At 49.8% G+C, this 19528-nt stretch overlaps 1 protein-coding gene across 1 annotated transcript; it reads right to left on the reverse strand.

The window, feature by feature from the left end:
* Positions 1-43: 43 nt before the first annotated feature.
* cant1b (calcium activated nucleotidase 1b) lies at positions 44-19148 on the reverse strand. The gene is made up of 7 exons (XM_042318285.1): positions 18521-19148; positions 7800-8112; positions 7596-7740; positions 3940-4066; positions 1668-1808; positions 1364-1567; positions 44-1105 (listed from the first exon to the last, which is right to left on the reverse strand). The coding sequence occupies exons 1-7, from the start codon at positions 18543-18545 to the stop codon at positions 735-737; spliced, it is 1326 nt and encodes a 441-aa protein (XP_042174219.1). The 5' UTR covers positions 18546-19148; the 3' UTR covers positions 44-734.
* Positions 19149-19528: the final 380 nt, after the last annotated feature.

Here is a 19528-nt window from a genome sequence, read left to right on the forward strand (position 1 = left end):
GTTTTCTGTGGTAAGCTGTCCATTATTCAACCAACTCTTTGAACCAGAATGAACATTTTAATCTGAGGTGTTCTGTTTTAAAAGGAAGAGAGAAAACAAGTTATTAACATAACAGCTGGTGTAAGAAGATCATGTAGTCTGTTCAACATATGGCAAATGTTGACAACCCAACGTCATCTAAGTTTTGCATTTGTGAGTTAGTGTTAACAAGGGTCCTCTTCAGAAGGCACAAACGTAAAAAGATAAATACATTATAACGGAAAACTTCAGGTAATGAATGCTCAGTTTTAAAACGTTTCTTTCCGATTTGTGCCTACTGAACACAGCCCTGTGAGCGTCTGACCGCTGTTCAACCATAGATCTTCTTAGGCTGCGTTTAGAGATGCAGCCAATTATTTTGACCAGTCAGACCTGATGTGATTGGTATAAACATCAGAATTGGGCTGTCTGTTTAAACCCAAACTTAGTGGACTACATTACCCAGAGTCCTTTGGGGGGGCAGGAAGTTGCCCTGTGAAGAATCTTAGGGTGTCTGTCACCAAACACTAGTCGTTTCTCTGGACAACCTTGTTGGTGATGACTGGGACCGTAACCCTTCCTGGAACAGAGTCCTCCTACCTCATCACACTACTTCACAGGTGTGTCAGGCCACAGGTAGGTGATGTTGGTAAGTTCTAAAAATCAACCCTCCAGTCTCTCCTAAGGATCCCTCCTCTCTTTCCTCCCCATCCATTTTAAATGAACTCCAGTCCTTCATACTTCAGGTCTCCTATCTTCGTCTCTGGCAGTAACATCCTCCCGTCTAAAGTAAAGGCCAGGATGTACGTCGCTATCTTCCCTGCGTCCTCCTCCGACTTCAACGCTAGTACGATCTGATCGTCGGTGTCCGGTACAAACTTGAACGAGGAGAAACCGTGCGTTGGGTGGAGGGGTCCAGCGTGCCCCACAGTGATTTCGCGGAAGTCCGAGGGGGAGGAGAGGAGGAGGTTGGTGGCGCGGTGCTCGTCGGCGATCTCATCGTAGCGTTCGGAGCTGGCGCGGCGGGGGAGGAAGAACCAGCGCTGGAGGCGGTCGGACCACGCTGCAGACTCATGGATCAGGTAACCTGGAGGGAGAAAGAGAGATACATGAGAGAGAAAGTGTGAGATTAACCCAGTTGACAGAGATGGTGAGATGATCGAGGGAGTGTTTTTCCACACAACTGACTTGGTGCATCAGGTCGCCTCGGAGAAAGACAATAGAAAGTGACATCTTCAGAGGAACAGAGAGCGTTAGCGTGACACAAAGAATAAAGGGTGTGTCATACATTCTTCCAGGAACCAAGAGGATTAAAGACAGGTGTATTAGACTCCCCCCCCCTCACCTGGAGGTTGAATGCCGGCTGCGCTGCGCAGGGCGTTGTAACGCGGCACCCAGTTCTCGTGTTGCACGTTGCCGCGGTAACCCACCACCTTGATCCATTGGGGGTTGTCGTTGATGAACTCTCCGGTAGTGGTCGTCCACTCTTTACCCAGACCACCCACGTAGAGGCACTCATCCTTCACCGCCAGCCACTCCGCCTTGAACCCTACACAGAGGTCAAGGGTTAGAGGTTATTACAGTATGGTCCTGGTGATCCACTCTTTACCCAGACCCCCCCACACACACACACACACACACACACAGACCTTTTGAGACAGACCCGTCTCCATCAGTCAGTATAACCCAGGGTACCGCCTGGTTCCCCTCTATCCTGTAGACAACTCCTGTACGGTCGTCCACACTGTACAGGTGACCGTTGAATGCAACCAGCTCCGACAGCTCCATACCTGGGGGTACAATGATCAGCCCGTCAATACGGCGACCAGCCCGTCAATACGACGACCAGCCCGTCAATACGACGACCAGCCCGTCAATACGACGACCAGCCGGTCAATACGATGCACCCAGCGCAGCACAGTCTTCATTAATGTTAAGTACAGAAAGTATTCACTCTTCCCATTTGTTGTGTTACAGCCTGAATTTAACATGGATTCAATTGAGATTGTTTTGTCACTGGCCTACACACAATACCTCATAATGTCAAAGTGGAATAATGTTTTTAGACATTTTTACTACAAAGATAAAGGCATCCTTCCTAACTCCGGAGAGGAAGGAAACCGCTCGCGGATTTCACCATGAGGCCAATGGTGACTTTAAAACAGGTGCAGAGTTTAATGGCTGTGATAGAAGAAAACTCAGGATGGATCAACAACATTGTAGTTACTCAACAATACTAACCTAATGGACAGAGTGAAAAGAAGGAAGGCTGTACAGAATAAAAAAATATTCCAAAACATGCATCCTGTTTGCAACAATACAAGTAATACTGCTAAACATGTGGCAAAGCAATTCACTTTTTGTCCTGAATACAAAGTGTCTGTAATCCAATACATTACAGAGTACCACTCTACATATTTTTAAGCATAGTGGTGTCTGCATCATGTTATGGGTATGCATGTAATTGTTAAAGACAGAGTTGTTTTTCAGGATAAACAAGAAATGGAATAGAGCTAAGCACAGGCAACATCCTAGAGGAAAACCTGGTTCCGTCTGCTTTCCAACAGACACTGGCAGATTAATTCATCTTTCAGCAGGACAATAACCTAAAACACAAGGCCAAATCTACACTGGAGTTGCTTACCAAGAAGACAGTTAATGTTCCTGAGTGGCCGAGTTACAGTTTTGAATTAAATCTACTTAAAAATCGATGGCAAGACTTGGTTGTCTAGCAATGATCAACAACCAATTTGACAGAGCTTGAAGAATTTTAAAATGAAGAAAGCAAAGATTGTACAATCCAGTTGTGCACAGCTCTTAGAAACTTCACCAGAAAGACTCACCGCTGTAATCGCTACCAAAGATTATTCTAACATGTATTGACTCAAGGGTGTGAATACTTATGTAAATAAGATATTTCTGGATTTAATTTTCAATAAATGTTTTCACTTTGTCATTACGGGGTATTGTGTGTAGATGGGTGAGAGGAAAAACATACATCTGTTGAATTCAGGCTGTAACACAATAAAATGTGGAATAAGTCACGGAGTATGACTACTTTCTGGAGATTTATTCTTCTCATACGACAGAAGAAAGGAGAACACATTCCAACTACTGTTATGTGATACTAGCCTGGCTGCCAGTCCGTCTCTGCCCTCAAGCCACTCCTTACAAAGCAAGACAGTTCCATAAGGAGTTGGCAAGAGAGCAGAATCAGAGTGGTCTGGCAGCCAGGCAAAGAGAACACAACACAGTGGTTTAAACCAGTGGCTTTCAAACCTCTCCTCGTAGAACCTCGGACATTTCACAATTCCATTGTAGAACTAGCTCACCTGATTCCCCTAGTTGACGGTTTGATGATGAGTTGAATCAGCGGTCCTAGCTCTGTAGTACATTAAAAACATGGAACGACTTGGGTGTCCCTGAGAGGTCTGAGAACCCCTGGTTTAAACCATTCTCCTCTTCTGCTTCGTCTTTGGGTTCTAGGCTGGGTTACTGTAAAGACGCACTATGCAGAAATCACTCCGCCATTTCCTGGTTGCTACAATTCTAATAGTTGTGACAAAATGCAGGTATAGCGTAGAGAATCTAAAACTTAAGAACAGGAAGCATAGAAATAGCGCACACAGGACAGATCTACTGCTTCTTAGACTTGCTTTCAATGAGAACTACAGATCTATAACACGCATTTCTATGTGAATTTGGTCAAGTCGCCCCAAAAAGTGACATATTGCAGCTTTAAAAGCAGTTTGTGACAAATGCTGATATAAAAAAAAGAAGCTTTGAAGCCATTTGAATAAATGGTACAACACGGTCCGCGTCCCAAATGGCACCCTATTCGCTGTTTTCTGCACTACTAAGTGGTGCACTAAAGAGGGAAGAGAGTGCCATTTTAGATGGAACCACAGTAACTAAAACCACCTCGTCCCTTCTCAGCCAGGTGGCTCTCCAGGGTCAGGCTGTCTGCGTCCCACTCCACCTCCACTCTGTCCCCACTCTCAGACACCACCAGGTGGCCCCTCCGCATGACGCTGAACCACGTCTGACCCTACAGGACAAAAGATCAATACCTTATTTTAGCATGTAGCTGAACCACGTCTGACCCTACAGGACATGAGATCAATAGTTTATTTTAGCATGTAGCTAAACCACGTCTGACCCTACAGGACATGAGATCAATAGTTTATTTTAGCATGTAGCTGAACCACGTCTGACCCTACAGGACAGAAGATCAATAGTTTATTCTACTCCTAAAATAAGATAAATTAAGAAATACTGTATTAATCCCTGATGTAGCTAAACAAGTCTGCTCCTTAAAATAAAATAAGCTTGTTGAATTAACATCAAATCCAATCACATTTTCTATTGAGTACACTTAAAAAAACCACACGCTTCAGAGTAAAACAGTTCAAAGAAATAAAGCAAACTGATGAATAAAAGAACACATGGGCCTCCCGAGTGGAGCTGTGGTCTAAGGCTCTGCTAGCTGTGGTCTAAGGCTCTGCTAGCTGTGGTCTAAGGCTCTGAATCACACTGCTAGCTGTGGTCTAAGGCTCTGAATCACACTGCTAGCTGTGGTCTAAGGCTCTGCTAGCTGTGGTCTAAGGCTCTAAGGCATCACACTGCTAGCTGTGGTCTAAGGCTCTGCATCACACTGCTAGCTGTGGTCTAAGGCTCTGAATCACACTGCTAGCTGTGGTCTAAGGCTCTGAATCAGGCTCTGCTAGCTGTGTCTAAGCTGTCACACTGCTAGCTGTCTAAGGCTCTGAATCACACTGCTAGCTGTGGTCTAAGGCTCTGCTAGCTGTGGTCTAAGGCTCTGCTAGCTGTGGTCTAAGGCTCTGCTAGCTGTGGTCTAAGGCTCTGAATCAGCTGTGTCACTGCTAGCTGTGGTCTAAGGCTCTGAATCTAAGGCTCTGCAGCTGTCTAAGGCTCTGCTAGCTGTGGTCTAAGGCTCTGAATCACACTGCTAGCTGTGGTCTAAGGCTCTGCTAGCTGTGGTCTAAGGCTCTGAATCACACTGCTAGCTGTGGTCTAAGGCTCTGAATCACACTGCTAGCTGTGGTCTAAGGCTCTGCTAGCTGTGGTCTAACTGGCTCTGAATCACACTGCTAGCTGTGGTCTAAGGCTCTGAATCACACTGCTAGCTGTGGTCTAAGGCTCTGAATCTGCTAGCTGTGGTCTAAGGCTCTGAATCACACTGCTAGCTGTGGTCTAAGGCTCTGCTAGCTGTGGTCTGAAAGGCTCTGCTAGCTGTGGTCTAAGGCTCTGAATCACACTGCTAGCTGTGGTCTAAGGCTCTGCTAGCTGTGGTCTAAGGCTCTGAATCACACTGCTAGCTGTGGTCTAAGGCTCTGAATCACACTGCTAGCTGTGGTCTAAGGCTCTGAATCACACTGCTAGCTGGTGGTCACACTGCTAGCTGTGGCTCTGCTAGCTGTGGTCTAAGGCTCTGAATCACACTGCTAGCTGTGGTCTAAGGCTCTGCTAGCTGTGGTCAGGCTCTGAATCACACTGCTAGCTGTGGTCTAAGGCTCTGCTAGCTGTGGTCTAAGGCTCTGCTAGCTGTGGTCTAAGGCTCTGAATCACACTGCTAGCTGTGGTCTAAGGCTCTGAATCACACTGCTAGCTGTGGTCTAAGGCTCTGAATCACACTGCTAGCTGTGGTCTAAGGCTCTGAATCACACTGCTAGCTGTGGTCTAAGGCTCTGAATCACACTGCTAGCTGTGGTCTAAGGCTCTGCTAGCTGTGGTCTAAGGCTCTGAATCACACTGCTAGCTGTGGTCTAAGGCTCTGAATCACTCTGCTAGCTGTGGTCTAAGGCTCTGAATCACTCTGCTAGCTGTGGTCTAAGGCTCTGAATCACACTGCTAGCTGTGGTCTAAGGCTCTGCTAGCTGTGGTCTAAGGCTCTGAATCACACTGCTAGCTGTGGTCTAAGGCTCTGAATCACTCTGCTAGCTGTGGTCTAAGGCTCTGAATCACTCTGCTAGCTGTGGTCTAAGGCTCTGAATCACTCTGCTAGCTGTGGTCTAAGGCTCTGCTAGCTGTGGTCTAAGGCTCTGCTAGCTGTGGTCTAAGGCTCTGCTAGCTGTGGTCTAAGGCTCTGCTAGCTGTGGTCTAAGGCTCTGCTAGCTGTGGTCTAAGGCTCTGCTAGCTGTGGTCTAAGGCTCTGCTAGCTCTGAATCACTCTGCTAGCTGTGGTCTAAGGCTCTGCTAGCTGTGGTCTAAGGCTCTGCTAGCTGTGGTCTAAGGCTCTGCTAGCTGTGGTCTAAGGCTCTGCTAGCTGTGGTCAAGGCTCTGCTAGCTGTGGTCTAAGGCTCTGCTAGCTGTGGTCTAAGGCTCTGCTAGCTGTGGTCTAAGGCTCTGCTAGCTGTGGTCTAAGGCTCTGCTAGCTGTGGTCTAAGGCTCTGCTAGCTGTGGTCTAAGGCTCTGCTAGCTGTGGTCTAAGGCTCTGCTAGCTGTGGTCTAAGGCTCTGCTAGCTGTGGTCTAAGGCTCTGCTAGCTGTGGTCTAAGGCTCTGCTAGCTGTGGTCTAAGGCTCTGCTAGCTGTGGTCTAAGGCTCTGCTAGCTGTGGTCTAAGGCTCTGCTAGCTGTGGTCTAAGGCTCTGCTAGCTGTGGTCTAAGGCTCTGCTAGCTGTGGTCTAAGGCTCTGAATCACACTGCTAGCTGTGGTCTAAGGCTCTGCATCACACTGCTAGCTGTGGTCTAAGGCTCTGCTAAGGCACTGCTAGCTGTGGTCTAAGGGCTCTGCTAGCTGTGGTCTAAGGCTCTGCTAGCTGTGGTCTAAGGCTCTGCATCACACTGCTAGCTGTGGTCTAAGGCTCTGCATCACACTGCTAGCTGTGGTCTAAGGCTCTGCATCACACTGCTAGCTGTGGTCTAAGGCTCTGCATCACACTGCTAGCTGTGGTCTAAGGCTCTGCATCACACTGCTAGCTGTGGTCTAAGGCTCTGCATCACACTGCTAGCTGTGGTCTAAGGGCTCTGCATCACACTGCTAGCTGTGGTCTAAGACTCTGCATCACACTAGCAGGCTCTGCATCACACTGCTAGCTGTGGTCTAAGGCTGCACCACACTGCTAGCTGTGGTCTGCATCACACTGCTAGCTGTGGTCTAAGGCTCTGCTAGCTGTGGTCTAAGGCTCTGCTAGCTGTGGTCTAAGGCTCTGCATCACACTGCTAGCTGTGGTCTAAGGCTCTGCACCACACTGCTAGCTGTGGTCTAAGGCTCTGCATCACACTGCTAGCTGTGGTCTAAGGCTCTGCTAGCTGTGGTCTAAGGCTCTGCTAGCTGTGGTCTAAGGCTCTGCATCACACTGCTAGCTGTGGTCTAAGGCTCTGCATCACACTGCTAGCTGTGGTCTAAGGCTCTGCATCACACTGCTAGCTGTGGTCTAAGGCCGTGATGAGACAAGACTAACTACCAATTGGATACCACGAAATTGGGGAGATTTATAATAAAAATAATAAATGTTTTATATAAAATGTAATAAATTGAAAAAGATTTAAAAAATAAAGAACAGCCTAATTACGGATAAAGCTGAAATGTGGGTTTTTAAGCATGATTTAAATACCTTGGTGCTCATTGAGGCCGTGTCCAAGTCTGCGATCACCCCAATACGGTACCGGATGCTCCCGGACGCCATCCTCTCCGGGGGACTGAGAGGATATGTGTCGTTGTACTGTTTATTATTCCAATGACGCCGCCGTTGTTTCCCACTGCAGCCACCGGTTGACGGTTACCATTATTGTTTATTTCATTGTCATTGTTCGCCCACCAGCTTTGCGCCCCGTTACCGTGGTGATGGAAGCGGTCAGAGGAGACGGCGAAGACGTCATTGCCGCCAGTTCCGACCACCGTCGTCTGGTGCAGGTAGAACAGCAGGGCGAGGGCAATGAGTGTTGCCACGGTGATGGCCCTCCATTTTAGGCGGAAGCGGGGGTCAGAGGTGGCGCCGGCCATGAAGGCCAGGGCAGGAAGGCCTCGCACAGAGATCCGTAGGGAATTCATGGAACTGGAATCATCAGGACCACCACGTTCCGGCTCTGAATTATACCCTGAGATAATGGACATGGGGGAGGGAGAGGGAGCTGGGAGGGTGGGGAAAGAGGGGCAAGAGAGATGGACAGAGAGAGAGAGATGGACAGAGAGAGAGAGAGAGAGAGAGAGATGGACAGAGAGAGAGAGAGATGGACAGAGAGAGAGAGAGAGAGAGAGAGATGGACAGAGAGAGAGAGAGATGGACAGAGAGAGAGAGAGAGAGAGATGGACAGAGAGAGAGAGAGAGATGGACAGAGAGAGAGAGAGATGGACAGAGAGAGAGAGAGAGATGGATCTGCAGAGAGAGAGAGAGAGATGGACAGAGAGAGATGGACAGAGAGAGAGAGAGAGAGAGATGGAGAGAGAGAGAGAGAGATGGACAGAGAGAGAGAGAGAGATGGAGAGAGAGAGAGAGAGCTCTGAGATCAGAGACAGAGAGAGATGGACAGAGAGAGAGATGGACAGAGAGAGAGAGATGGAGAGAGAGAGAGATGGAGAGAGAGAGAGAGAGTGGAGAGAGAGAGAGATGGACAGAGAGAGAGAGAGATGGAGAGAGGACAGAGAGAGAGAGAGATCAGAGATGGACAGAGAGAGATGGACAGAGAGAGAGAGAGATCACAGAGAGATGGACAGAGAGAGAGAGATGGACAGAGAGAGAGAGAGAGAGAGAGATGGACAGAGAGAGAGAGAGAGAGATGGAAGAGATGGAGAGAGAGATGGACAGAGAGAGAGAGAGAGAGAGATGGAGAGAGAGAGAGAGATGGAAGAGAGAGAGAGAGATGGACAGAGAGAGAGAGAGAGAGAGATGGACAGAGAGAGAGAGAGAGAGAGAGAGATGGACAGAGAGAGAGAGAGAGAGAGAGAGAGAGAGAGATGGACAGAGAGAGAGAGAGAGATGGACAGAGAGAGAGAGAGAGAGAGAGAGAGAGATGGACAGAGAGAGATGGACAGAGAGAGAGAGAGATGGAGAGAGAGAGAGATGGACAGAGAGAGAGAGAGATGGACAGAGAGAGAGAGAGATGGACAGAGAGAGAGAGAGAGATGGACAGAGAGAGAGAGAGATGGAGAGAGAGAGAGAGAGAGATGGACAGAGAGAGAGAGAGATTCCAAAGACAGAGAGAGAGAGAGAGACTGCAGAGAGAGAGAGAGAGAGAGATTGGAGAGAGAGAGAGATGGAGAGAGAGAGAGAGAGAGATGGACAGAGATGGAGAGAGAGATGGACAGAGAGAGAGAGAGAGATGGACAGAGAGAGAGAGAGAGAGATGGACAGAGAGACAGAGAGAGAGATGGAGATGGAGAGAGGACAGAGAGATGGAGAGGAGAGAGATGGACAGAGAGAGAGAGAGAGAGATGGACAGAGAGAGAGAGATGGACAGAGAGAGAGAGAGAGATGGACAGAGAGAGAGAGAGGAGAGATGGAGAGAGAGATGGACAGAGAGAGAGAGATGGACAGAGAGAGAGAGATACAGGAGATGGAGAGAGAGAGAGAGAGGAGAGAGAGATGGACAGAGAGAGAGAGGACAGAGAGAGAGAGAGAGAGATGGAGAGAGAGAGAGAGAGAGAGATGGACAGAGAGAGAGAGAGATGGAGATGGAGAGAGATGGAGAGAGAGAGAGATGGATGGAGAGAGAGAGATGGACAGAGAGAGAGAGAGAGAGAGAGAGAGAGAGATGGACAGAGAGAGAGAGAGATGGACAGAGAGAGAGAGATGGATGAGAGAGAGAGAGAGAGAGAGATGGAGAGAGAGAGAGATGGAGATGGACAGAGAGAGAGAGAGATGGACAGAGAGAGAGAGAGAGATGGACAGAGAGAGAGAGATGGAGAGAGAGATGGAGAGAGAGAGAGAGAGAGAGAGATGGATGGAGAGAGAGAGATGGACAGAGAGAGAGAGAGAGAGATGGACAGAGAGAGAGAGAGAGAGATGGACAGAGAGAGAGAGAGAGATGGAGAGAGAGGGAGAGAGATGGACAGAGAGAGAGAGAGAGATGGACAGAGAGAGAAAGAGAGATGGACAGAGAGAGAGAGAGAGAGATGGACAGAGAGAGATGGACAGAGATACAGTGGGTAAAAGGGGAAAGAGAATTGGAAAAGGGAAGAGGGCAAATGTTCATTTCATTGTTCATTGTTGTTCATTCATTATATTGTCCACTGTTTATTGTTACACTGCAGCCTGGTGCTGAGAATTAGTCAAAATATCCATTCCACTAACCACGTTTCAACCAACAGTCATCCCTTATAAAAATGAAAATTAAATCACGACAGCTGAGATGGAAACAGGTCGCTTCTGTACAATTGCATTAATTCCGAGAGATAATTTGTTCGTTCGACATGGTGGATGTTTTTGTGCCTGTAAAATGTATTATGTGAGAGATGGTGGTGGAAATGCCTTTATCAGTAAATATTGGTTTATTATACATCATATGGAAGTAAACATGGAGTCACGTGATGAGATGGTGTGTGTGGTCCTCCCACTACGACTCAGGACAGCATGCAGTTTATTAGGCTACAGATTAAATAAGTTATAATGAACTTCACAGTGGGGAGAAAGTGCACAGTGATGAGCTTGATGCTCCTTTCAATAAATATCAAGGGTTTGATTCTGGTGATGATTGATGCTTCACTGCTGCTGGACTAATAAAACAACTCTTGTTCTTGTCCATAGTAACATCATAATGTCGGCAGCCTACCCACACTGCATGTGACAGCTGTGGCTAGAGAACACGCGGAGGGGAACATGTGATGGTAACACATTGAACTTTAGGTTTTCATGTATCAAAGAGAAATGTAAGTTAAAAATGTTTCCTCCAAACAGGTCTGTTTGGAGGAAACCCCACTGTTGGGAAAATTATCAAATGTTTTTCTTACGCAGACTTTTTTATATTTGCATGAAGATCTGTCAGCAAATTAGATGCAAACCAGCTAGTGACTGGACAAGGCTCCCCAGGACTGGGTCGTATTCACTAGACACTAAACCAGCTAGTGACTGGACAAGGCTCCCCAGGACTGGGTCGTATTCACTAGACACTAAACCAGCTAGTGACTGGACAAGGCTCCCCAGGACTGTGTCGTATTCACTAGACACTAAACCAGCTAGTGACTGGACAAGGCTCCCCAGGACTGTGTCGTATTCACTAGACACTAAACCAGCTAGTGACTGGACAAGGCTCCCCAGGACTGGGTCGTATTCACTAAACCAGCTAGTGACTGGACAAGGCTCCCCAGGACTGGGTCGTATTCACTAAACCAGCTAGTGACTGGACAAGGCTCCCCAGGACTGGGTCGTATTCACTAAACCAGCTAGTGACTGGACAAGGCTCCCCGGGACTGGGTCGTATTCACTAAACCAGCTAGTAACTGGACAAGACTCCCCAGGACTGGGTCGTATTCACACCAGCTAGTGACTGGACAAGGCTCCCCAGGACTGGGTCGTATTCACTAAACCAGCTAGTGACTGGACAAGGCTCCCCAGGACTGGGTCACTAAACCAGCTATTCACTAAACCAGCTAGTGACTGGACAAGGCTCCCCAGGACTGGGTCGTATTCACTAAACCAGCTAGTGACTGGACAAGGCTCCCCAGGACTGGGTCGTATTCACTAAACCAGCTAGTGACTGGACAAGGCTCCCCAGGACTGGGTCGTATTCACTAAACCAGCTAGTGACTGGACAAGGCTCCCCAGGACTGGGTCGTATTCACTAAACCAGCTAGTGACTGGACAAGGCTCCCCAGGACTGGGTCGTATTCACTAAACCAGCTAGTGACTGAACAAGGCTCCCCAGGACTGGGTCGTACACCAGCTAGTGACTGGACAAGGGTCCCCAGGACTGGGTCGTATTTACTAAACCAGCTAGTGACTGGACAAGGGTCCCCAGGACTGGGTCGTATTCACTAAACCAGCTAGTGACTGGACAAGGGTCCCCAGGACTGGGTCGTATTCACTAAACCAGCTAGTGACTGGACAAGGGTCCCCAGGACTGGGTCGTATTTACTAAACCAGCTAGTGACTGGACAAGGGTCCCCAGGACTGGGTCGTATTCACTAAACCAGCTAGTGACTGGACAAGGGTCCCCAGGACTGGGTCGTATTCACTAAACCAGCTAGTGACTGGACAAGGCTCCCCAGGACTGGGTCGTATTCACTAAACCAGCTAGTGACTGGACAAGGCTCCCCAGGACTGGGTCGTATTCACTAGACACTAAATGAAAGAAAACAGACAGAAACTGAACTTATCCAATAGGAAAGAATCTCAGTTTCCTTTCATTACATTTCCTGTTGCAACATGTTTGCACTAATGAATACGACCCTGGGCTACCAGTGCTTCTGGGTGTAGTTTACCACTAGGTACAGATCTAGAATCAGCTTCACCTACCACAGTCCTATCTTTAACTAGAAGTAGGGAAAATGCCAAACTGACCCAACAACAGCATCTAGGGGCAACTTCTCCCTACCTGAACACAGGTGTGGTACCTGACTGTTGACATGGTCCCATAAGGCTCTGTGTAGGGAATAGGGTGTCATGGCTGGGTGGAGGAGAGGGAACAGGTGCCTTCCAGTTGAAACTGGAGAGGGCTCTGTGTCTGTGTGGTACAGTACTGCTACAGACAAGATGACATGTTCTCTGCGAGTCTTGCATCATGGTTGCTAGGGGCAACAGACTTAAAAGGTAGAGGACAGGTAGGTACTAGTTCCGTTGTTCCTCTGTCACAGTTATGCACCCACTCACTTGTACTACTGAGTCACGTAATGCTTCAAGACAGGCAGCAAGGGCTAGACACTACAATACTGTAGAATGCGCACCAGGGTTCAAATACTATTTGAAATATTTCAAAGACTTTTAGCGTTTGCTCTCTAACATGTTGGAGTTCCAGATGGGTGGGGTTTGACCGCCTGCAACTATTCTATTGGTTCCACTGTGCCAGGCAAGCTCAATCAAGCCCAGATCGTGTATTTGAAATGATTTTAAATAGTATTTGAACCCAGGGAAACACACATTTGCTCTGTAAGTGGAACCAACTACCGTGGAGTGGCGTCTCCCTAGATGCTATCTGCCTCTGGTCTAGGAGAGACTGTGTCCAAAACGGCACCATATTTCCTGTTTAAGGCACTTTTTTTGACCAGGGGCCATAGGGTTGAAAAGCAGTGCACTATGTAGGGAATAGGGAACCATTTTGGAAAGAAAATCTGTTACATAAACACTGGTTCTGTTCCACTTCAGTTAGGGCTCCTGAGTGGTGCAGCGGTCTAAGGCACCGCATCACTACAGACAGATACTAGTTCTATTCCGGGCTGTATCACATCTGGCCGTGATTGGGAGTCCCATAGGGCGGCGCACAATTGGCCCAGCATCGTCCGGGTTTGCCGGAGTAGGCCGTCATTGTAAATAAGAATTTGTTCTTAACTGTCTTGCCTAGTTAAATAAAGGTTTAAAAAGAAAATGATGTCAACAGGTTATCTGTGTAGGTAAGGAGAGTAGGATGTATCATCATGAGGTTATCAGCCAGTCTGAGGACTTACTGCCGACCACAAGAGACTAACACAGGAGAGACCAATGAAAACCATGTGCCTCTCTAACACAAACACACTCTCACTCAGGCAGTCACTCATCAAATCACCACTGCATGTATAAACCCAAACCTGCTGCCACAGAAACCAGCTGTGAGGTGCAGTGATCTCTTCCCCTCTCAGATCCAGCTGTGAGGTGTAGTGATCTCTTCCCCTCTCAGATCCAGCTGTGAGGTGCAGTGATCTCTTTCCCTCTCAGATCCAGCTGTGAGGTGTAGTGATCTCTTCCCCTCTCAGATCCAGCTGTGAGGTGCAGTGATCTCTTCCCCTCTCAGATCCAGCTGTGTTCCGTTATTCACCATTTCTCCTCCTCCTCTCTGAGCACTCAGCAACAGACATATTCCTCTCCTCCTCCTCTCTGAGCACTCAGCAACAGACATATTCCTCTCCTCCTCCTCTCTGAGCACTCAGCAACAGACATATTCCTCTCCTCCTCCTCTCTGCCCACTCAGCAACAGACATATTCCTCTCCTCCTCCTCCTCCTCTCTGAGCACTCAGCAACAGACATATTCCTCTCCTCTCTGAGCACTCAGCAACAGACATATTCCTCCTCCTCCTCTCTGAGCACTCAGCAACAGACATATTCCTCTCCTCTCCTCTCTGAGCACTTCCTCCTCTCTGAGCACTCAGCAACCTCCTCCTCCTCTCTGAGCACTCAGCAACAGACATATTGAGCACTCAGCAACAGGCATATTCCTCTCCTCCTCCTCTCTGAGCACTCAGCAACAGACATATTCCTCTCCTCTCTGAGCACTCAGCAACAGGCATATTCCTCTCCTCCTCTCTGAGCACTCAGCAACAGGCATATTCCTCTCCTCCTCTCTGAGCACTCAGCAACAGGCATATTCCTCTCCTTCTCCTCTCTGAGCACTCAGCAACAGACATATTCCTCTCCTTCTCCTCTGAGCACTCAGCAACAGGCATATTCCTCTCCTCCTCCTCTCTGAGCACTCAGCAACAGGCATATTCCTCTCCTCTCTGAGCACTCAGCAACAGGCATATTCCTCTCCTTCTCCTCTGAGCACACATCCCTTTCTTCAACCGCCCACTCATCCAGCAAGTGAGTTCCATCTCTTCCTCTCTCTGTCCTTGTATCCCTCCCTCCCTCTCCCCCTCTCCCTTGTCCCTCCCTCTCTGAGCCCTCCCCATCCCCCTCTCCTCCCTCTGAGCACCCCAGTCCATATCTCCCTCCCTCCCCTCTCTCTCACTCCCCCCAGGCCCTCTCTCCCCCCCCTCTCTGTCCCTCAGCAACCCTATTCCCCCCTCCCTCTCCCTCCAGCCAGACTATTCCCCGTCCCTCCCCCTCCTCTCTCTCACTCCCCTCCCCCCCCTCCCCCTCTCTCCTTCCCTCCCTCCCTCCCCCCATATTCCTTCCCTCTCTCCTTCTCAGCAACTCCTCCCCCTCTCCCTCCCCCTCTCTCTCTGTCCTCCCCCCCTCCTCTCCTCTCCTTCTCTCTCTCTCAGCAACAGGCATATCCCCTCTCTCTCTGAGCACTCCCCCTCCCCATATTCCATATTCCTCTCCTTCCCCTGAGCACTCATCAACAGGCATATTCCTCCTCCCCTCCCCTGAGCCCCCTCTCTCCTCTCTCCTCCCTGAGCACTCCCCCAGGCATATTCTCTCCTCCTCTCATCAGCTCTCTCCTTCCCCCCCCCCTCTGAGCCCAGCAACTCCTTCCCCCCTCCCTCTGAGCCTTCCCCCCATCTCTCTCTCCTTCCCCCCCTCTGAGCCTCAGCCCCCCTCCCCTCTCCTTCCCCCCCCTCCCTCTATTCCTTCCTCTCTCCTCCCTCCTCCCCTCTCAACCTCCCTCTCTCCTTCCCCCTCTCTGAGCACTCCTCCCCCTCCCTCCTCTCCTCCTCTCTCCTCCCCCCTCTCTCCTTCCCCCTGAGCACTCAGCCCCCCATCTCTCCTCCTCCCCCCTCCCTCTCTCCTTCTCCTCCCCCTCCCAGGCATATCTCCTTCCTCTCTCCTCTCCTCCCTCTCTCCTTCCTCTCTCCCTCCTCCCTCTCTCCTTCCTCTCTCCTTCCCCCTCCCTCTATTCCCTCCCCTCCTCTCTCCTCCTCTCTCCTTCCCCCTCCCTCTCTCCTCCCTCTCTCCTCCCCTCTCCTTCTCTCTCCTCATCAACAGGCACATTCCCCCCTCTCCTCTCTCCATATTCCCCTCCCTTCTCCCTCTGAGCCCTCCCTCTCCTTCCCCCCTCCCTCTCTCTCTATTCCTCCCCCCCCTCCCTCTCCTCCAGCCCCCTATTCCTCTCCTCCTCCTCTCCCCTCCAACAGGCTCCCCCCTCCTCTCTCTCCTCCCCCCTCTCCCCCCTCCTCTCTCCCCCCCCCTCTCCCTCTCCCTCCTCCCCCCCCCTCTCCCTGAGTTCCCTCTTCCCCCTCCTCCCCTATCCCCTCCCTCCCCCCCCTCTCCCTCCTCCCCCCTCCTCCCCCTCTCCCTCCCCCCCCCCCCTCTCTCTCCCTCCCCCCCCCCTCCCCCTCTCCCTCCCCCCCCCTCTCTCTCCCTCCCCCCTCCCCCCCTCCCTCCCCTCCTCTCCCTCCCTCCCCCCCCCCTCCCCCCCTCCCCCCTCTCCTCCCCCTCCCTCTCTCTCCCCTTCCCCCCCTCCCCTCCCTCCCCCTCTCCTCTCCCCCCCTCCCTCCTCTCTCCCCCCCCCCTCCCCCCCTCCTTCCCCCCCTCCCCTCTCCCCCTCTCCCCCCCCCCTCCCTCTCTCTCTCCTCCCCCCCCTCCCTCCTCCTCCCCCTCTCTCTCTCCTCCTCCTCCCCCCTCCCTCTCCTCCCCCCTCTCCCTCTCCTCCTCCCCCCCCCTCTCCCTCCTCCTCCCCCTCCCCCCTCCTCCCCCCCCTCTCCCTCCTCTCCCCCCCCCCCTCCTCCCCCCTCTCCCTCCCCCCCCCCCCTCTCTCCCTCCCTCCCTCCCCCTCTCCTCCTCCCCCCCTCTCCCTCCCCCCTCCCCTCTCCTCCTCCCCCCCCCCTCCTCCCCCCTTCCCTCCCCCTCCCCCCCCCCTTCCCTCCCTCCCCTCCCCCCTCCTCCTCCCTCCCCCTCCTCCTCCCTCCCCCCCCCCCTCTCTCCTCCCTCCCTCCCCCCCCTCTCTCCGTCCCCCCCCCTCTCTCCGTCCCTCCCCCCCTCTCTCCGTCCCTCCCTCCCCCTCTCTCCGTCCCTCCCTCTCTCTCTAGCCAGTGAGAGGAGAGGTAGAACTGCAATAATGTTTCCCAAACGGAACCCTATTCCCTATATTGTACTCTAATTTACCATAGTGCCCTGTTCAGAAGTAGAGCACTACATAGGGAATAAGGTGTCATTTGTGATGCAGCCAGGTGATGTAACCTAATACAGGTAAATGAGGTAACGATGTTTGATTGACTGGAGCACAAAAGAACGAAGCGCTAACCCATAAGTAAACAACACAGAAGAGGCAAAACCACCACTGTTTTATGGTGATTTAATCACTTTTCATCATGTGCTAATAGGCTGTTATAACACAGGTTCTGTGTCTCAAATGGCACCCTATTCCCTATATAGTGCACTACCAGGTCAAAAGTAGGGTACACGTCAAACACATTCCACGGAGGGCCGAGTGTCTGATGGTTTTCGCTCCTCCCTTGTATTTGACTGATCAATTAAGGCCATTGATTAGTTAGGGACTCCCCTCACCTGGTTGTCCAGGTCTTAACTGGACACAAGGTGAAAGGAGATGAACCAGCCGACACTGGGCCCTCCATGGAATGAGTTGGACTCCCCTTCACTAAATCAATCAGATGGTATTAGTGCCCAGCTTGGGATACCTATGGGATATTGATGACAGTATTGGGAGCTAAAACCAAATGAAAATCTCCTAAATCAGATCAAACTAGCCTCAAACCAGTTTGTGTTCATTTAAACTGGTTTTCCTAGATTCAAACTGGTTGATGTTAGTTGACAGCAAATATACTACCAAGCAGGATCAATGTCCCAACTGCATGACCCCTCTATGTTGAACTGTCTGTCCCCTATACATGTCACTCATGTTATGGATTCCCATCACCTGGTCATCTACGTCTTGAATCGGAAACATCGAAAGGAAATAACAAAACCAGCAGACACCCCTGATACACCCCTAGGTCCCTTCAACAAGACATCATGGCCACGAAGACAGGAAGAGAGGTGGAGACAGAAATCAGGCCAGACTACAAGGGGTGTATTCATTATGGAAACTGTTTAAGAACCAAACGGAAGCAAACAGAGAAAAAGGAAGTAAACAGGAATGGACCTACCCAAATTGGTCCAATACAAACTCTTGTTTGCGTGTTCCATTTGGAGTAAACCAGAGATCGATAGAGGACTCATCGTGGATATAAACTGTTAACATGGACATTGTCACTGAGGACTAACTTGCAAGCACGAAAACACTCAACAAATGTCAAGCAAATATATGCCCGGGATACCCTATTAATTGAAGTTTTACTGTACTTTAAAATGGAGTTAGCTTTAGCTTCAATGGCACTGCTCATTCTGTCACAGACGCTATAACTTATCAGATACAAAGATGAGTCATTCATCTCTATGGAGTAAAGGGTTTCTGTTGCAAAACGTTTTGCAGCAGACTAAACGTTTTGCTATAGGAATCGGTGTAATGATTACACCCCAGTAATCTTGGGGCAAAACGAATGACTGTCAAACTAGCAGACTGACCAAATGCGTATCTAGCTACTAGTTAGCTTTGATACCTTCACTCCTTTAATGTCCAAGGACCGTATGCTATTTTCAGAGGTAGACCATCTCCGCAGCCAAAACAGCCAAATACTCCCATCTAAACGTCAATCGATTCTCAATTGCGATACGGTTCTAGAAACATAAAGCCCTGTACTTTCATATCACAAAATCATTTCCCAAATGGAAAACACATACGATATACACTTACTGTACACTGTTTTAACCGGCTTCATCACAGTCGCAGCTGACAGTATCTTTCAGTGACAACATGTTTCTGTCGGCCTTCTGTTACACACAGGTGTTCAGAGCACGCGAGACAGCCAATTAGCATGTCGCATTCCTCCGTCTGTCTTCCGTAAACAGCTGTAACATGGAGATATGACCTTGTGGGAACACCAACCCTAACCCTATAAAAATGTGCGTTTCAATTTAACCTTTTGTTTTGAGAAAAGTATGTCTCGCTTATATGAAAGGTTATGCTTCCAAAACCGTACCGCAAGCAATGCGTGTTAATGTTCAGACCGAACGTCTGATCTCTTATTAATAACAAACCTCCACTGTAGACGCCTTCGTCCAATTACTCCTGTGTGTAAAGGAACGGAACAGAGTCATGATCAAGGTCTAGCTATGATACATGTAGGAGCTACGTCAAAGGCTGGATGACTGTCAATCAATGGAAACTCTGGAAAAAGTCAGAGAAGGTCGGAAATAGTTTCGGAAAGTATATTCCTCTTTTAGCAAGCTCCTTGCTAGCTTGTGCAAAACAACTTCAGCATTAGGGGCTAGCTTATTGGATAGCATTGATAAATCCGCCTCCAGACTGCTTGTCAATTGAAATTATCCGTTACTTTATTATGCCTGGCTTTGTATACTTTAGACAGACCGTACTCACTGGGAATACTTTAGACAGACCGTACTCACTGAGGGAGGTCTCCGCGTCCCCCCGTAGCGACTGTTTGGAGGAGGTTATCCGGTGTTTCGGCGGTTCTCGGTCCCTACTCCCCCTGCTCCATCGCTGGAAGAGAGTTGAGGCAGCCAGCTCGACTTCCGCCTTCTCGCTGCTTCCCTGGCGCGAGCGGAATGAACTCTGGAAACTCTGCCAACTTGCCGCGCAATGACGACGCACAGCCGCTGACCGACGCATCCCAACGAGCGTCCTGATTGGTCCGTTCCTTTCTGCGTCGCTTGACCCAGCGTTTACTTAAAATATTCTGTC

This window comes from Oncorhynchus tshawytscha, unplaced genomic scaffold (assembly GCF_018296145.1).
Source record: "Oncorhynchus tshawytscha isolate Ot180627B unplaced genomic scaffold, Otsh_v2.0 Un_contig_4324_pilon_pilon, whole genome shotgun sequence".
In the NCBI taxonomy this organism is placed as follows: domain Eukaryota; kingdom Metazoa; phylum Chordata; class Actinopteri; order Salmoniformes; family Salmonidae; genus Oncorhynchus; species Oncorhynchus tshawytscha.

What these genes read in the sequence shown, in the direction of transcription:
- cant1b (XM_042318285.1), bottom strand. Translation starts at nt 18,545, where the DNA reads ATGAAGCCGGTTAAAACAGTGTACA. An exon ending in GCCGGTTAAAACAGTGTACA is followed by an intron (nt 8,113 to 18,520) that starts GTAAGTGTATAT and finishes CCACCCTCCCAG; the next exon opens with CTCCCTCTCCCTCCCCCATG. An exon ending in GGTAACGGGGCGCAAAGCTG is followed by an intron (nt 7,741 to 7,799) that starts GTGGGCGAACAA and finishes CGGTGGCTGCAG; the next exon opens with TGGGAAACAACGGCGGCGTC.